An 18,410-nucleotide genomic window follows, 5' to 3' on the forward strand; every position below is an offset into this window, starting at 1 on the left:
CTAACTTTATTAAATTTGCTTTATTGTGATCAAATTTCATGGTAAAGTTTTTTTTAATACTACATTAAAAATAAGGTACCATTGGTACTAGTTTTCCTCATTGAATAATTGTCAGCAGACTCTTTTCTTTAAATAAAATTGCAGCATTTACAAGGTTTTGATAACTGCAGCGAATGCCAGCCTAACAAGTTTTAAATTGACATAAACATCCATAAAAGTCTTTGATGACACTACTGCAGATGCTTTTCTTCTAGTATCTTACTACTTTTAATCAGTTTTAGTGCTATCTCTTTGGATAATGACTATCTCCTGATGTTATTTCCCTAAAAATGACATCAAGAATTCTGGACTCGATTATTTGTTTTGATTAGTGATAAAATATGTACCAGCTTACATCTTTAATGGCAGTGTGCTGTGAATATCTTTGGCTCAAGCACTTGGAATGCAAAGGGGATAGAGAAGACTGGTCCACTCCACAGCTACATTTATGATTTCTACACCTTAATCTCTCGCCACACAGTTATTGCAATTGACCCTCGTATTTTTCTGAATAGGTCTATAACGTTGGCTGTTGCCATTCCTTCCACACTTTCATCGTTTACCTGAAAAAAAAGGAACATTTTCAGTGGCATCAAAGAAATGTGTCACATTTGTGCTAATATTTTTTATTCTATCAATAAGAAGAATATCAATATTTCTAAGCTTTATTCTTACCATTATAATTCGGTCACCGATTTTTAGCTTCCCATTTTTGGCAGCCACACTGTCACTGTAGATAGCACTAATGACAGAATAATCGCCACTGCTTTGTAGACTGAACCCAAGACGAGAATTCCAACCACGGTTCAGCTCCACAGTAAAGACCTATATTAAAACAACAACATTTCCATTCAAAACATCAAAATCACTGTAAATTTGTATTTGCAAAGGACTTGGTAAAATAAACATACAGGTCCGTTCTTCCTTTATTTTGCTTAAACTGTCCTGCATGCAGACGTGAGCGGGCGGATTTGCCAACCCTTCATCCGTCACCGCTGCGAGTGTTCCAAAATAAGAGTTCGAGCTCGGCTTGCCCATCTCACATTAAAACCGAAAGTGGCTTGTTTGCAAGGAGACAAACAAGCCACGTTCGGTTCAAATCAGAGTTCGGGGAACCATGTGCAAGTCGAGCTCAAACATGCTCTAATTGTAACCTTGGAACACCGTACCGCCGCACGCCTGCACGCGGTATTACAGTACAAGCAAGAAAACACCCTGTACGTACCGGGTGATTCAGAGAAGACGCAGGTGCGGGCGGGTTTGCCTATCCTCGACTCGGCGGGCGCACGGGTCCCCTCCTCACCTCTCCCTAGACCTGGACCCTTGCGACCGCCGAGTCGAGGATAGGCAAACCCGCCCGCACCTGCGTCTTCTCTGAATCACCCGGTACATGGGTGAAAACACATTAAAAACATAAATAATAAAGTGAAGTTCTGAGATTTGTAGAGAGGTCGAAGTACTTAAAGATTAAAGAAGACCCCACATTCTCCCGTAATTTAGTGAAAGGGCTGACCTGTCCGTTGCTGTCTTCCAGAGTGCTTTGGCTGATCGTGTCGTCCTGTGCAGAGCTCGACTCCGTGTCACTGTCGTCATCCTCAGGCGTAAAAACCACCCCTTTCCACTTGAGCAGGCCGGTTCGGCCCTCCGTCACGCCGCCTGGCGTAGATTCCTGCGATCATTTCAGAATTGCTCATCTCTGTTGTCGCGTCGCCTTCATGTGGCGGCGCAAAGTTTTGTGTTGTTGTATATTATCAAGAAATTCTTTAGTATTACTGAACCTTGTGGTACATATTCCAAAAGTTTTCCTTGAACTACAGGGTGGTCCACAGACCCCTTCCTTTATTTTGCTTATACTGTACCGGATGCAGGCGTGCGGACGGGTTGCATACTCATACGGAGCCATAAGGCGCCCATGGTGAGCGACAGTAGGCAAGCCCGCCCGCACGCCTGCATGCGGTACAGTATAAGCAAAATAAAGGAAGGGGTATGTGGACCACCCCGTATAATTAAGATAGGAAAGCTTTAAGTAATACCCGGAAAAGGCTTAGTAATACTTCATCATTTCTTGATAATATGAAACAGCTCATAACTTTAGAAGTGAGTAGGCAAATTTCCAAGTAAAATAAAGGTTTAGAGTGTTCTCACCTGCAGCGCCACCTCGGCCCTGACGCCGCGCGTGTCCCGCCCCTCCGCGCCGTGCGAGGCCTGCGCGTGTCCGAGGGTCCCCAGCGCGCGGCCGGGGCTGTGGCTGCGGCACGTGGGGTGCGCCGACTGGAAGGCCGGGTTCCGGTTCCGGTGGCTGAAGTTGTTCCCCGGCCGGACCCGCTCGTCTGGACTGTTACACGGCAGACTCGCAAAGTCGCTCGACTTACCGTCGTCGGCCTGGAAAATTCAAAAGAGACAAATGAAGAAAACGTGAGACGTCTGGGCAAGAGACCCGAGGCACCCCCTTCCGCACCCTACCGTCTCTACCACCCTCATCGTGATCTCTAGTGAAGGGAAGAGCAGACGACGCGCGGGCCGCACAGCGGACCTCTCGGTCGCACTCACGCACACTACAGAAGCTTCGTCTCTCTCGCACCAGGCCAGAGTGACCCGCGAGCCGCGTGTCTGAGACCCTTGCTCTGCTCTGGTAACTCTACTCACCCAAGACTCCTTGGCGGGGGGAGTGGTGAGCGTCAGCCGCTGCAGGTGCCAGCCCGGGGCGGCCGCGCCGGGTCCTCCCCGCTCGCTGAGCTCCAGGAAGTCGGGCCGCCTGACGCCCCCGACCACGACGCCGCGGAGCCCCGGCGGCCGCTCCACCACCGAGGCCAGCGAGCTGAGGGACGAGCTGGACACGGTGGAGTCTGCCAGGTCCACGAGGGGACTCTGCTCCCTGCTTGTATGACTAGATGAGATCAGTTCTGCGGAGAGAGGGGTTCGGCATAAGAGACAGGTTCAGGGTCCAGTTTGGATATCGCCCAGTGAAAAATGACATTTTAAAACGGCATCATTTTAATGCCGTTTCAAACGTCCGTTTCTCCACGGGGGCCGGTTCAAGCGTAGGCATATTCAGGGTTAAAATTAAGTACGGAGTGGCTTATAGACCCCTTTCCGAACCGCATGCAAGGGGGTGGAGTTACCCACCCAGAGAAAGCTGCAAGCAATTATTATATGGTTACCTCAGGAACAACTATTAAACGCGAGGGGGCCACCACTCGCGTAATCCTGTGTACAGACGAGAGTGTAATCCCTATAATCCTCATGTATTCCGTGAATGCTTGACAAAATTTTAAAACATTATCACCAAATTTCACCTTATCGTCCAAATTAATTGGTTTTGGAGCCAGAAATTTAACAAAATTCATGAATTTGCACGTGTACGTGTAATCCCTCAAAGTTCATGTGTAATCCATGTAACCGCGTAATCCTGTGTACATCCCAGACTGGAGGGCGATCGAAGAGCTCCCTGAAAACAACCGGAAACGCCTTCTAAATCGACTTAAACGGGGTGAGGGGGGTAGTGGGAGACCGGAAGTGGAGCGTTCTCAGGGAGCTCTCCGATCGCCCTCCTGAAGTGGTGGCCCCCTCGATAAAACGACGGTTGACGGTAGTCTTGAGAAAGTTGTGCGAATTAAATTTTACTTCTTTGTTCACTGAGAGATTGTTTTCTCATCTGTCATTTTATGGCTGTCCCTTAGATAGCCATGCTAAAGTGTTCTATTTTTCTCGGTGACTAGGCGCCGCCTGGGCGGCGTGCGGTGCAGTATAACCAGAGAGGAGAAAGGAGTTTGTAGGCCTTATATAGGCCTTAAATGACTCTCTTTGAATGACAAAAGGGCACCTCTTGAACAGTGGCGGCCGCTCACTCACCCTGAGAGCGGTGCGACAGCCGCTCCCCAAATGACTGCGTTCGCGAGCGCTGGTGCTGGCGCTGCTGCTGCTGCTGCTGCTGCTGCTGCTGCAGCGAGGGCTGCGAGGACGCGTGCGCCCTGTCGGTCCTGTCGGGCTGCGGCCGGTCCGCCACCTTGCGCGGCCTGCCCAGGGTGGAGGACTCGCCCGGCCGCGGGGCCAGCCGGCGCACAGCCAGGTCGCTCAGCATGTCCAGGGCCTCCTTCCTAAAGAAAACAAGTTTTACATACCTTGAGACACGTAGACTAGACTAAAAATTAAATATACACAAGTGACGTTAAGGTGTCTGCTAGATGGATGAGGCAAGGAAAACCAATCACGATATCAGCAAAATTAATAATACACCACTGTCTCATTTGCCCCGTTCCAAGCAGTAGGCCCAAACGTAGCCCCGCACTTGCCCAGACCTAGCCCAAATGTGACCTGCAGGCCACCAAAAGCGAATGCCAGGTGACAGGCTCCAGTTTTCGGCGCCCGGGCCATTTCTTATCTAGACGAGTACCGATCATTTATCTACCACGACAATCACTAGAAGGCGCGTTATATTTGTACTGACTTTGCCCACACACTTCTAGCAATTGAAGCAGCAGAGCTTTCGCGTGGGAGCTGTAAAATATGTGAAACGACGCGCGAGGTCGCTCTATGATCTTCCGTCCGGCGCTACCCCCTGCGCCCTGACGGCGAGGGGTAGGCCCGGCCCGGAGTTGTCTTACCTCAGCGTCTTGGGTCGCGCCTCGGTGGGCGAGAGCGCCGACACCGGGGTCTGCCCCACGTCGCGGTACAACCGAAGGTGCACCGTGTCGCCCGCCTGTCGCAAGAAGAGCACTGCCTCCTCGTGCGTCATGTGGCTGATGTCCATGCCGTTCACCTGAGGCAGAAACGAGAAGAAAGGGTTAGTCACAAACGAGCAGAAAGAAAAAGGAATACTTGAGTGACATCATTTTTGTAAAAGTGGTCTTCGACCCGTGATAACTTGACTGTAGGCTTTAAAAAAAATAAAAATAAAATATTGTTACATTCTATGTTGTTATTTTATATCCAGTCCTTACCGCCACTATCTTGTCCCCGGGCCGGATGCGCCCGTCCGAGAGCGCCGGCTCACGCACCAGGGCGCGCACGTAGTGGCCCAGCGCGCTCGAGTCCTCCTTGCGCAGCGTGAAGCCCAGGCTGCCCTGCACCTTGCTTAACGACACTTCCAGCTCCTGGCCGAAGGAATAGAGAGAGAAAAAGTCACATTATTAGTACGAGGGAGGGGAGCATGCTTGTTTCATTGCATGGTTGATCATGGAAAGAAAACAATCATCCTAGGTTGGGAGTTGCGCAGTCTGGTGTTGCGGCAGCCGCGCAAGCACGGAAAACCGTTTGGTAAACACAGGCCGTAGTTCAAAAAGGGACGTAAAGCCAGCAGCGTAGGCAGACCCGCCACGCACCGCGGTCACGCAGGCCTGCCTTCCTCTAGGCTGTGGACGCCCGCAGCGTAGGCAGACCCGCCACGCACCGCGGTCACGCAGGCCTGCCTTCCTCTAGGCTGACAGGCTGAGCAGGACTTGGGCGCGCCTTCCGCGCCGCACGGCAGCACGTGACCCGAGTGCACGGTGGGCTTTTCTTTCTCTTTACCGACAAGTTGCCAAATTTTCCAAGACGGATCGACTAGTTCGCACAGCTCCACACGCCGCTCTCTCTCTCTCTTCACCCACTGCAGAGAAAGTCCTCGCCCCCCTGCCTAAACAACTCACCCCACAAGAGTCTTGGCGCGCGAGGCGCTGCTCGGCGGTCGGCAGCTGCAGGTACTGCGGCGGCGCGTGCTCCCGCTGTTGGGGCGGCGCCCAGGACGGCGGCCGGGCCGGCCGGGCCACCGTCAACACCACGTGGTCCGAGGCGGTCCGCAGCACCTCCAGGGCCTCCTGCAACACCAGACAGAACGTTCACTCAGCGCCAGACGAATTTTATATTTCACACTGCCAGAGAGGTCTCAAACCTTTCATAAAACTATTTATAAACTATTTATTTTTGAGTAGTAATGTGAAAGTGTTACTAACGTGGTTTGTGAGCCCGCTGAGCGGCTCCCCGTTGACGGCCAGGAGGACGTCGCCCGGCCGCAGGCGACCGCTCTGCCAGGCGGGCTGGTGCGGGAACAGGCGCTTGATGCGCACCAGCCCGTCGGGCGCGCAGTCCACGCCGCCGCACACGGACAGCCCCAGGCCGCGCGAGCCTCGCTGCAGCGACACCGACTCGCACGCACCTGCAAGCAAGCAGTATACAGGCGTCACGACCCCCGCATGATCTCCACAGCCACTCACTCCATCCCCCGGGACCTCGACCGGCCCGCGGCCCGCAGCTCCACGGTATGCGCGGCGCCGAGTCCGCCACGCAGACTTTAATTCAGCTAGCCGCGGCGGCCGGCAGTAACTATGTAGGGTAGGGTGAGATGCCCTATGATGGCCACCTTAAGAATGGGCCTGCCCAATGATGGCCACCCCTTTTTCTTGTAATGTAGACAACGATGTGAAGTAGTTTGGCCAGATTGGCTGGAAATCTGGCCTGGACTTGGACAAACACCGGCGAAAAATAATAATATATATGAAAAAACGTGAGCTGGAATTTTACTTTTGTTATTATTTAAGTGAGCAGTGCTTCATATTTCATCCGCGGTCCGCGGCGCTGCGCGAGGAGAGCGATTCATCACGAGAGGAGGCTCGCCCCAACCTAATGGGCCGTTCCGCCGTGAAATACAACCGATCCGTGGCGCGCGATAGTGACCGCCAGCCGCCCTCCCCTGTCGACACCAACCCTTTGACGTGCCGTGATGCTGAACCGTAATCCTATTTGCCTCCACTCTAACAAGATGTCGCAATCGCACCTACCCCTACCTAAATACCTCTACAATTTTAGTGGTTGAAATACCGTAACAGTAAGAGAGCCGGAGGGGTCCACAACTTGTGGATATTACGTAAATATTACGATTACGTGAATACTAGTGAATATCAATTGAATAATATTGAATACTATTTTTTGCTGGAACACTTGTAGGAAGTGCTCAACCGAGGATTTGCAAACTAGAAAGTAGCAAACGTAGACGCACAACGCTTGCAAGTATTAATTTGCAGTTGCACATTTGTAGGTATTCAACTTGCAGTTGCAAACTTAGTTTGTCAGTGTACGCCCTGCGCAACTATAGCCCGAGCCGGGGTGTGGCTATCAACACCACAGGTTATCTGTATGGACGCCGTGGATGTAATCAAACCAGGTCCGGCGGGGAGAGCGACCAGAACTTATAAATGTGCCGCGCGTCAGTTCACGGGGAAGTCAGCACCATCCAGGAGAAGGGTACACCTCGCCTCTAGTCATGCAACTTAGTATTTTACTGTGAGTAAAACCCTCGCTATTGAGATATTCTGCATTGTGAACGGCTAGACGACATCAGGGTCAATTATGGCACGGATGTAGTACGCCGTCGGTCGGTTGCACTTTTCAAGCGAAATATTTTTGGCAGAGCGATAGCGAAGCCCATTTTACTGGTGCGGTAAATATCTAGATCACTATGCTCCCTGTTTTTCTAAGAGCAACGAAATTTGAAATGAAAGTCGTAGCATAATATGCTGACGATATTCTAGTAATATCTTTGCAAAACAAAACAAATTCTAATTTGAGGCCCGATATCCGCACGTGAAGCCTTTTTAGGCCACATTGAATAATGTGGGCTTTCCGATTTTTTTATGCAACATAGCATCCCTAACTTATATGGGCTAATCCCTCAGGAGCTAAGTTAGGTTATTTGACAATCTGAGCAAATAATCAGCTACTAACCGCTGATTGTGTTAGGAGATTTATTTCTCATTCTGGTAATACTAAATGCTTTTTGATCTCTATTTTTTTCCCTATCTAACTGTCTAACTTTTTAAGATGATGTTCATCATGTTTCATGATGATGTTTCATCATGCAGACCGTTTAGCACACCTTATGCAAGCGAACAAGCTTATCGAGGCTGTGCAAACGGATGAATTGCAATTAAACACCTACGTTTTGGATAAGAATGCTCTTTTAACTATTTATATGCTTCATTTAGTTGTAATATACCAAAAATCGTTTTCCCCTAACTTTTTGTTGTTTTTCCCCCGTTTTTTTCTTGGTAAAAAAACGTCTTATTTCCTTCCCTAGTTCGGACACACTTTGGACGTCGGATTTTGACTGCATTTCGACCTGATTGACAGCATGTGGACATACTACAGTGCACTGTTAACAGCGGAATATAAATATGATGGGGCTTTGACTCATAGTTCGCTAACTCGTGAAAGTAAAGGACTTTTATCAGCGTTCTTGTAAGAGTGTTGATCGAGATCAGAACCCTATCATATCTGTCTATGCTCGTTCGAACCGTAATTTGGCGAAGACTCCGATGGTCCAATCGAAAATGAAATCGAAGAGCCTGTTTAAGGGGGTAGACCTGTAAAATACAAGGGTTTGGGGGAAAATTTATTTAGAAAAAAAAAATGGGGCGACTCAGAGGTTTAGTACTGCGCGTATATATAAAGTAAAGATGGCCCCACTATTTGGCTACTGAGCGGTGCGGACCCCTCCACAAACAAAATGGAGCTGATGTAGGTCTTTGCGGTGTGCACGATTGTGCCTGAACCGTTGGGTCTGTAACAGTGAAAATGATTGCTAGATTCTCTTAAAACATGTATCTAGGATCTGACGGGAGGATTTTTTGGAATTCCACTCCGAAATACTTGAAAATATTTCCCAAAAAATGAGTACAAAAAAATGGGTTAAAATTGGGGTACTTTTTCCCTGGTTTGTGCACCTTGCAATTGAGTTATAAACAATCGCCCTTGTCAGATCCTGGGCACATGAATGGACAACATTCAGGCCAAATACTAAGTCGATAGCTCCAAAACTACGGCCTGGAGGTTGCACACCGTTTGTAAAAATGCATTCAGAGAAAAACGAATTTAAAGTTTTCAGTAACTATGTAGGGTAGGGTGAGATGCCCTATGATGGCCACCTTAAGAATGGGCCTGCCCAATGATGGCCACCCCTTTTTCTTGTAATGTAGACAACGATGTGAAGTAGTTTGGCCAGATTGGCTGGAAATCGAGAAAAGTGGCTATAAATGGGGCAGTGGCCACAATAGGGCACCTTACCCTATAGCGACAGCGACGAACCAAAAGCCAGGGCAACTTTTACTGAACTGGTCCTGAAAGATTCCGGGGATCTAGATGACTAGTCGTGTATCCTGGGTCAGACCACATGAACTATGTCTACGAGATTGCACTACTTTCGCGGATCAGGTTGAAACTTGCAGGAAGTTTAGATACCCAAATACGAATGTGTCTTCAGAGCACTGATCCAAATATGACAAGGAAGAATTATATTAGAGCCTGAAAATAGTGCTCCGGCGGCGGACATTCTGTCACATTTCAGCACATTCCTCCTGAAATAGATCTCAGATCGCAAAACGGACAACGGCGCCGGAAAGAGCACAAAATTTGGCGTCTGTTACGTATTGTTCCTTATTTTAACCGTCTATGAATGTATGAAATAGATTAAAAAGTATCCTTACCTCAAACTAAAATAGACGCCATTCGTTTGCCTCACATCTTTCGGCAACCGGAATGGGGTTAAAAAAATTCCTTACTTACCAAGGGACGCTAAATTTTGTGCTCTTTCCGGCGCCGGCCGGCCGGGCGGCAGTGTGAGCGAGCGCGCCATAGAGTGGTAAAGGAGTGGGGGAAGACGCTGCATGTAGCAACCGCGAGGGGTGAACAACTGGTGTCCCCGGCAGCTGTTTTACCAATATTACCTGATATTACCAAGTATCAAGTGAATTCCATGTATTACCCTGTAATATCAAGTATTAACTCTGTAGAGCGACTGAACCTATTTCGGATCAGCCCCTAATTCGGATCAATGAGACCTACACACGCTCCCTCGCTAAAATGTATGGGTTTTAATTTTTTTGGTGAAAAGGTTTTCGTTTTCTACCAGAAAATACCATCGCTATGCCCTATTGCGGCCCATGCTGCCCGCGCGGCCGAGTTGAACATAAACATTCATTGTTTAGGAGGTGGGAGAATGTTGTGGTTTAATCAAATTGACATTACTTGGTATGTACGCATAATTTCGCGTGAACCCAGGTATCTATCTTTAGTTCAAGGCCTAGAGAACACGTTTCAAACGTGGATTCGATCTAATATCATGCCAGGATAAAACGCGGGTAGAGGTCAAAAGTAACAACTTATTAGGTCAAGTTTTGCGAGCAGCTTCGATTTAATGATGGTCGGAACTGTTTTGGTGCTCACCATTACTTAGTTTTGTCACGGAATATTTGAAAGGGTTGCTTTAGGATCCGTACTTGGTCATCCTGGACAGTCCAGAGGACCGTATTTGCCAGTTTCACTGCATTTTATGTAGATTTAGTCAAAAATACCCTTACATTATCTCGATCTCTCGCAATAGGCATTCCAGCTGGTCAAAAATAAGACGTGTACTCATCTTTTTCACTTATTCTACTTAAAAACTACTGCCGAGTCTGTTGCTGGTCGGTTTCTTAATTAATAGTTTCATTTGATCCGAATCAGGTGCACATGCTTATTTCGGATCAGGCAATAATTCAAAGACCCCGTGGATTGTGGACCAAAATCTTGATTGCATCTAGAGCCGACTACTGTCAGACTACAAAATGGCAAAATCACCATCTTTATCCAAAGCTGATCCGAAATAGGTTCATATGTCCCTATTTCGGATCAAAATCACGTCTATACTCAAACTCCCATAACTCCGAAACGAGTGCAGTTACGGACACCACAAAAATTGCTTCTTGTTAAGGAAGATCTAACCTTTTGGTGCCTTCCTACGCGATTGTTTTGAAACCTGTGTGCTTTGGTATGGGGCAGGAATACAAAAATCTGATCCGAAATAGGTTCAGTCGCTCTATTATCTGTATTACTGTGTATTATTACCTTGTGTTACCTTGTATTATATGTAATACAAGGTAATACTTCTAATACATTGATATTACTCGTATTACCTGTATTACCTATATTACATTGCAATATATTAGGCCTACTCTGTCCCCGCTCAGCCCAGTAGCTCACCCCACTCACCCATTCCGAACCCCAGGTTGGACTAAAGCGAGCGCCTACTGTACAGAGTGTACCGAGAGGTGCCTACTTAAAAATGTGTACACTAGATTACCAAATTGCAAAGATTACTAATGAATACTAGGCATGCGTGATTCGCGTGCGTTTTGAATCTAAATGGCCATTTTTTGTCCGAGAAAGACGCATTTTTGTGTACATTTTTGGTAGTTATTGATTTTTTACTCATCTTATTCCAAGTTACAAATTTGCATTCTATATTGGGACAAATTATATTTTTGTCCATGGAAAGGGGGGGGGGGGGCAAATTCACTATATTAAACACGAGCGTTTGCATTTGGGCAAGATGTGAACAAAAACGCATGTCTCAATCAACAAATTTGTCCTTTGAAAGGACCCTCACGAGTGTGTGGATTACCAGTTATTACCAACCAAGACCGTTTGCACCTGGTTACCACAGTTCGGTGGGTCCGTGGGTCCTAGAAATAAAGGCAAATGTCCTGCGCGCCAAAAACAAAGAGGCCAATCTCCCGTGGAGTAGCTTTGTTTCAAGTTTGTCGTTTGGTAACGGCAAATGCAGGACAAAGAAACGTCAAAAGTGGGCACTCATTCGGTGCTGAGCATTGTCCCCTCACCAGATGAATTCTTTTGCAGGATTTCATAATATGGCGCTGTACCATGAGGAAACCAGAAGCCCCCCATTTAAGCGGAGAGTCCTGAACTTCAAGCTACTGGTGGCGTCATCGGCTGGCAACAAAGATGAGGTGATCCGTTTGGTGGGAGAGGATGGCGCGGATTTACACTATAAGGACTCGGATGGAAACACATGTCTACACTATGCGGCAAATGCTGAGAAGCGCTCTCAAGAAGTCATTACCCAGCTTTTAGACCGAGGCGCAAACAGGAGTGCTGAGAACAACAATTGTGAGACGGCGCTTGACATAGCCTTCCAATCAAAAAATTATGATTCCATGCAACAAATTATTACAACACTATACGACGACGCCGGTCAACTATTTGCAGATAACACAAAACTGCAGCAAAATATTGGAGGTCAACATGACCATATGGGAGAGAAGCAGGAGTTTGACTTATTTGATGCGACACTTCATTGCAGATACGATTACAAATATATGAGTGAGATTGATATGTTGTTAAAATTTCTCTGGGCCCCTTGTATTTCAACCGAAGTTGACGTTAGACTCTATGTAATATTTTATATGAGTTTAGACAAGAAGAAGTTCATACGTCTGAGCGTTACTGACAGTCAAACGACACTCCTTACATCCTGGACCACAGTTGACAATAATAAAGACCAAGTCGAGGGGGGACGAGATAAGTTTATCGAGTTTTTAAGTGACGACAAAGATGACCCTATAACCTCGGCTATTGCAAAGGCCATCATTGTCTCTGATTGGATCAGAGATAAAAATAAATCAAAGAATTTGAACACAGGTCAATTGCACGATCTAGTGTCATCATTCAAATTTAGCCATATTGAGTGGAGAGTTTTTTTTGCAAATGTCCTAAACGAAGTAAAAAGGACAACCAAAAAAGCTAAGAAATGCACAGACTTTCTTCGCGGGGCGCAAAAGGGTATGTCCTTCAAAACAGCAAATGCAATTCTATATTCCATAGAAACTTTTGCGGTACAGGATACCTACTGTGCTACTATCCCAATGCCAAAGGACCAAACAGATCTATTAAAACGTTGTAAAAAGGCGTACTTCAAAAGAGTTTACAATGCTGTTTTTAGACAGAAGAATGTGGTTGATGTATTGTCTACCTTTGCAACGCTGCGGCAACACATTTTGAAAAAATCTGGACTCTTCCAAATTTCCCTTGACACGTTTAGAAGTTTCATCGAGGATAAGCTAAAAATGAAAATGGAGCAATTTTTAAGTGCAATGAGTGACTTTGCTGAAACCGTAGAGAAGAATCTTCAAATCAGGCCAGGCCAGGCGAATCACAGAATACTGCAGCAAGAAAGCCAAAATGTGTTCAAAGTTTTGAAACAAAATGCAGTGCAATTTGGCTCGGCTGAAAGATACACAACACCAACAGAAATTTCTGATTCAATCCGTAAGTTTTGTGAGAATGTAGATAAATTGAGCGAAGAACCTTCTCGCCTTCAGAAAGTCGTATTCGATTTGCTCGTGAATGTCTTCCCCAGACTAACCGAAGAGAAAAGCCCACTTGGAGGTCGATTGAGTCAGTTGAGAAATAGTATTATGCATGATTTTCAAAACCTCACTGCCACTCAAGTAAGTCAGAATATACCATCCGCAGTTATTGATATGTACAGATATGAACTGGCACTAAACATGTCTGAGGTTCTCAAGTGTTTTAGGAATGACGAAGACTTCCTTGATCTTCGAACGGATTTATCTTCTGTCATTGAGAAAACTGGAAAACATTATGCAAACCTTCGCTTATACACTTCTAAAGGGACTGGACACCTTTCTGATGCTTACGATTCGGCTTGGATCGAAAAGGAAATATCTAAAATAGTTAGCACGTACGTCAACTGTCTGGCTCCAATTTTAGACTGCAGTGACCATAAAGATGAAGATATAGTGCATTCTCTGCCGGAGTTAAGTAGTCTTCAAAAGAGAGAGATATTTGAAAAATGGTGGGCTGTGCAAAAAATTTCAGGAGATACGGAAGAGAAACGCCGTCTTGACAAGTCATTATGTTCTGATTACATGGAGAAACTTGGTTTAAGCGAACTGGCAGCGCAATTAGCAGTACTATCCAGTTTTACCAGTATTAACAATTCAGCAAACATTACACTGGAAGAGGAAATAAAAAACGAAGTAAATGGACTCTTGCATCTTTCCATTTTCGGTAAAAATCACATATCAACACGATATGTTATTGTTTTGTTTGAGTACTTCATGAATGATAAAGATTCTTTTAACAGACACATAGGACAGAATGACATAAGCCCACAGACGAGAATACTCATTGAAGAAAGATTAAAGTTGATACTGAACAATCAACAAACAAAGCAGGTGGAATGGGGTCAAGGAAAATTAGTCGAGGTCAACAAGTCTGCTATTGTTTTGAACATACTTAAAATTTTAAACGAAGTAGAACGGGCATACCAACTAAAATACGAAACGGTTTCATCGGCGTTAGAAGACCCAGCATTTGTGTTATATTTGGTTGACATAGAAGTCAAACAAAATGATGCAGGTGTCACACATTGTGTCCTCCAAAATCCTTTTCGGATAAACCGCCTGGCAAGAGAGTTACCTCGCATTGATTTTATGGCTCCTTTCTTGGCCGCTATTTTGGCCAAGACGGGTGACCTGCATGTCTTTGACCACAATTCCCTTAATGTTTTGTTAAAAACTATACTGCAGGGCTCTGCTGACATTTCATATGTAGGATCTTTAATTAGCCTACTTAATGACAGAGTGACACAGATTATGTTCGATATCATAGTGAAAGAAGATGTAGGCAAGGAGAAAGCTCAATTTGTGCTGACAGAAATTACTCTTAACGGAGACCTTGAAAAATGCATAAAAAGACTAGAAATTACAAGAAAATTGGAAGTAAGTAACATAGAGCTGAGAATTGCGTCTCTAGCCAACGAAGCAGTTCTTGAAAAACTGTATGCACAGAAGTTAGACCACGCAGAAACATTAATCAATGAAGTGACATGGTCTCTAGCACAGATACGCCTTGCACGAACTAGCTTACTCACAACGGATTCACCGGGTAAAGCAATTAGACGCACCTCCTGCCCAAGTTATCCTTTCTACGGCGGAGACGAGGTGCTAAATATTTCACATTCTCGCAACGCTGTACATAGCGGAGAATACCTTAAAGAAGGAACTTTGACCGATGAGACGAGCACAGAAAGGATTTTGTTTGGTGACAATAATATCATTATTGGCCTTAACTTGTTAAAAGCCAAGCTTTACAACGCTAGAGGGGAACAATTGTGTAAATGCGCACAGTTCAAACAACGTCAGGACTGCGAAGGTAAAAAAAAATTTCAGCAGGCTAGAAGCATACTCAAAAATATTCGAGATTCATTTCAAGGCCAAGGAAACACTACGAGAAATTACATGCTAGCTTTGTCAAGGTCTGCGCACACTGCTCTTAAATTAAGGAAATGCGAACATGGAGGAGTAGAATTTGTTAAGGAGGCCCTCACCTATGAGAAAGAAATATGGCGTGTTCTGTGGCGCACCATTGCAATGAGCGATGAACCACCCCCAACAGATTGCCTTACCTTCCTAAATAGAGCCGATGGGTCGAAGAAGTACAAGGCGCTTATGGCGGATACAGAATTTTGGAGGTATTTAAATGTTGAAAAGGTTTGGAAAAACATAGCACACCACAAAGCGCTTCTTGGGAGTTTATTAAACAAAACAGTCTATATCGAGAGAGCTACACAAATGTTGCGCGAACATTTAGCTTTATGTGCAAAACGGACAGACCTCTACACAACCTTTCTACGATCAAAACTTCACAAACACCTTTCTTCTAATTATAGAATCCTTGCCAAAATCAGTCAAAATCAAGACAATAGAATTAGCTATTTTTATCAAGCTAAACGACTTGAATTTATCCTGATCCACTACAAGTCAGGTTTAGGTTGGTATAATATAGATTCAGACCACACCAAATATTGCTCTGATAACGCAAACAAAGCTATTAAGTCCTTAAGAGCAATAGAGAAGTACTTAACTTTTGAAACAGTGGACAACTCTTAAGAGTATTGGGTGTATTTTTTTTTAAATGTTTTCTTTTGTCTGATTTGGATTTTGCCCCACCACTTTAGTAGTTTTGTGTATGTAACTTGTTGAGGTTAAAAGTGTAAACCAAACTTTATGAAAGTTAGTTTTGTATGTTGTAACACTGATACTGTAAAGAAGAAGAAAAATAAAACATCTCTGTGCCCAGTTCCGATTGAAAGCTCTGTGATCGCTAGGCCGCTCCTGTGTGATTAATACCCAGAAACATTAAATATATTCAAAACTAAACTATGTAGCAGTTCAACATTGTTGTCCTACTAGTCGTGAAGATGACTAAAAAGCGGTGATTGTCCTTATTTCCTGTTTAGAGTGAAGGTTTATATTCTTCTCACAGACCATCATAAAACGTCAGTCCCCCTCGTAGCCGGCCCAAGAAAGGTTGGATGAGGCTTTTTGATGGTCCGGGAGCGGGAGCAGATGACATTACCCCTGTTCTTCTTATTCAGAAATTACCTCAGTCCGTCCTTTTTTGAAGAGGTAAAGGCATTTGCGATATATTAGCACAGATAATTTTAAATCTAATAAAAAGCAAGCGGCTCTCAGATATCGTGCACGACGTTTGCATCAGAGGCGAATTGTTTCTACACACTAACGGGGAAGTACTTTTTTGAACAACGTCGTATAGAGTGTTACGCGCGTACCAATTTCTGTACGAAAACGTGCATGGTTGTGTACTTATTCCTACAGAAATATGTTAAATTTTGTGCATCAACTAATCGACTAAAAATGCTTATGTTTGTGGTTATTTATGCATAAAATTATAAACATTAATGCATGATTTCGTACATAAATCCGTACACACAAATCAAACATATATGGTTTTTATAGTGTATGACATGTATGAAAATGTACACTGTAAAAAATGTTGTTTTTTTTTTTGCTGTACAAGTGTGTAGGAAAAATCTCATACGCATGTGCGACGCGAAATTTCCTACACATGTGTACACACGAAATAGTTTATAGGGAAAAACCGATACGTGTGTAAAAAATCCCACACTTTTGTAGCAAAATGCCTACAAGTGTTTAGGAAGAATTTTTCCCATACAAGTGTGGGAATTTTGCTATTTTTATCTTGAAAATTTACAACAACGCAATAAGAAAATCACAGTTCATGATTCGTGGACACATCAGTCCTGCTGCTAAGGTACAATTATTCGGCAGTCTCGTTGTCCTGCAGTGGTCACAAAGGAATCATGTTGTGTGAAGAGTGCTTCTTAAGAGAAATATGGGTGATTTCACAAATAAGATGCATGTCGGTGTCCGAGAATACAACTCAGTTGTATTTCTCCCAATCGTTACCGTAGCTAAAACGAACACATTATTACCAAAATATAGCGTGTCTGAAACTTGGCAAGGCCATTTAATTGATTGCAAACCCATTTTATCACCATTAAATATATCTTAAACTCCCCTAGCAGACGCAAAATGCGCTGTCCCCGACCCCGCTTTACTGTCTGTTTTCGTTATCATCGCTCGTAATTTATTGATCCTGGTAAAAACACCCATGTTTTACGTTAAATAAATCTATGATACATCGCATTACTACTATATCGAGCACCCAAATCACCAATAGAAGAGAAACGAACACTTTAAAAAGTGTCACCAGGTTTGTCAAAATTCGGATAACCGTTGCTGTTATCTCAAATTTCTCACAAGGTGCAGCGTGCAGCGTGTAGTGAGTGCTTGCCGTCGTATAAGAAATTAGTAGGAACCTGGTGGTAAGAAGGTGACAAGGTAAATATGATTTTCTTCGTTTTGAAGTCCGTTAAACTAACCCTATTTCGCGCGTGACAAAACCACGACTGAACTGATTATACTAATAAAGTATTTTAAAGTCAGAAAGTTGTTGGTCGTGAAATATATGTCAGAGAAGTGCTGCTCGAGTTTCGTAGCCGTTTTTAGAGTAAACCCGACATAAAATCTATATTTCTTTAGTTATCTGAGATAATCGTCAATCGGACATCGTGACGAAGGGAACAAAAATCGACAATTTTGAATTAAATACTATTAGTCTGCTACTGTTTTCGATTGAGATAGTTTAAATAATTTATTAGACAATTTCTGAAGTGGTAAAGTAAACCCGTTTTTTCCCTTAAAAGTTCCTACATAACCTAAAGAAATGAGGCGGGAAAAGCACACTGAGAAGTGCTTTCCCAAATCGACCAGGGGACTTCACGGAAAAATGTTTGCTGTGTAGGATCCGAGTCCACAGTCCTCAAAATATCATTTTCATTTTTAAAAATGCGAATCGCAAAAACCCTACACCTGTCAAGAAAATCTGCTGCACTCGTATGGGATTTTTCCCCACACACTCGTATAGGAAAAATCCCACTCCTGTCAAGGACATCTACTGCACGCATATAGGATGTTTCCTACACAGCAGTGTAGGAAAAATCCCACACATGTATATGTAAATAACTTCATATACATTTGTGGGATTTTTCCCACAAATATTTTTTAGAGTGTACTTTTGCAGTTAGTGTGTAATTGTTCCGAAACGCAATTTGTCTCTAAACACGATTAGGAGGCAGTCTCCTCAGAGGGATCAGGATCGGGCGAGTACGTCGAGCCCCGTCCCGCCCCGCACCACCTTTTCCCTCTCCTTTC

General features: G+C 44.8%; 2 protein-coding genes across 8 annotated transcripts in view; one reads left to right on the forward strand and one right to left on the reverse strand.

Annotated features, from left to right (window-relative positions):
• The window catches only part of LOC113215131 (uncharacterized), a 94,135-nt gene continuing 75,725 nt past the window's right edge, over window positions 1–18,410 (reverse strand). For all 7 annotated transcript variants that reach the window (XM_052266528.1, XM_052266529.1, XM_052266527.1 and 4 more), the window contains 10 exons: window positions 5,970–6,172; window positions 5,667–5,834; window positions 4,980–5,132; window positions 4,644–4,798; window positions 3,892–4,136; window positions 2,686–2,942; window positions 2,185–2,421; window positions 1,553–1,708; window positions 715–864; window positions 1–602 (listed from right to left, as the gene is read on the reverse strand). In XM_052266528.1, the coding sequence (XP_052122488.1) occupies window positions 495–602; window positions 715–864; window positions 1,553–1,708; window positions 2,185–2,421; window positions 2,686–2,942; window positions 3,892–4,136; window positions 4,644–4,798; window positions 4,980–5,132; window positions 5,667–5,834; window positions 5,970–6,172 (1,832 nt within the window). In that variant the 3' untranslated portion in view covers window positions 1–494. The remainder of the gene's footprint in view (window positions 603–714; window positions 865–1,552; window positions 1,709–2,184; window positions 2,422–2,685; window positions 2,943–3,891; window positions 4,137–4,643; window positions 4,799–4,979; window positions 5,133–5,666; window positions 5,835–5,969; window positions 6,173–18,410) is intronic.
• On the forward strand, window positions 7,184–15,953 carry LOC113215130 (uncharacterized). The gene is made up of 2 exons (XM_026434707.2): window positions 7,184–7,296; window positions 11,686–15,953. The coding sequence occupies exon 2, from the start codon at window positions 11,697–11,699 to the stop codon at window positions 15,759–15,761; it is 4,065 nt and encodes a 1,354-aa protein (XP_026290492.2). The 5' UTR covers window positions 7,184–7,296; window positions 11,686–11,696; the 3' UTR covers window positions 15,762–15,953.

This window comes from Frankliniella occidentalis, unplaced genomic scaffold (assembly GCF_000697945.3).
Source record: "Frankliniella occidentalis isolate FOCC.00 unplaced genomic scaffold, Focc_3.1 Scaffold40, whole genome shotgun sequence".
Taxonomy (NCBI): domain Eukaryota; kingdom Metazoa; phylum Arthropoda; class Insecta; order Thysanoptera; family Thripidae; genus Frankliniella; species Frankliniella occidentalis.

What these genes read in the sequence shown, in the direction of transcription:
- LOC113215130 (XM_026434707.2), top strand. Translation starts at nt 11,697, where the DNA reads ATGGCGCTGTACCATGAGGAAACCAGAAGCCCCCCATTTAAGCGGAGA.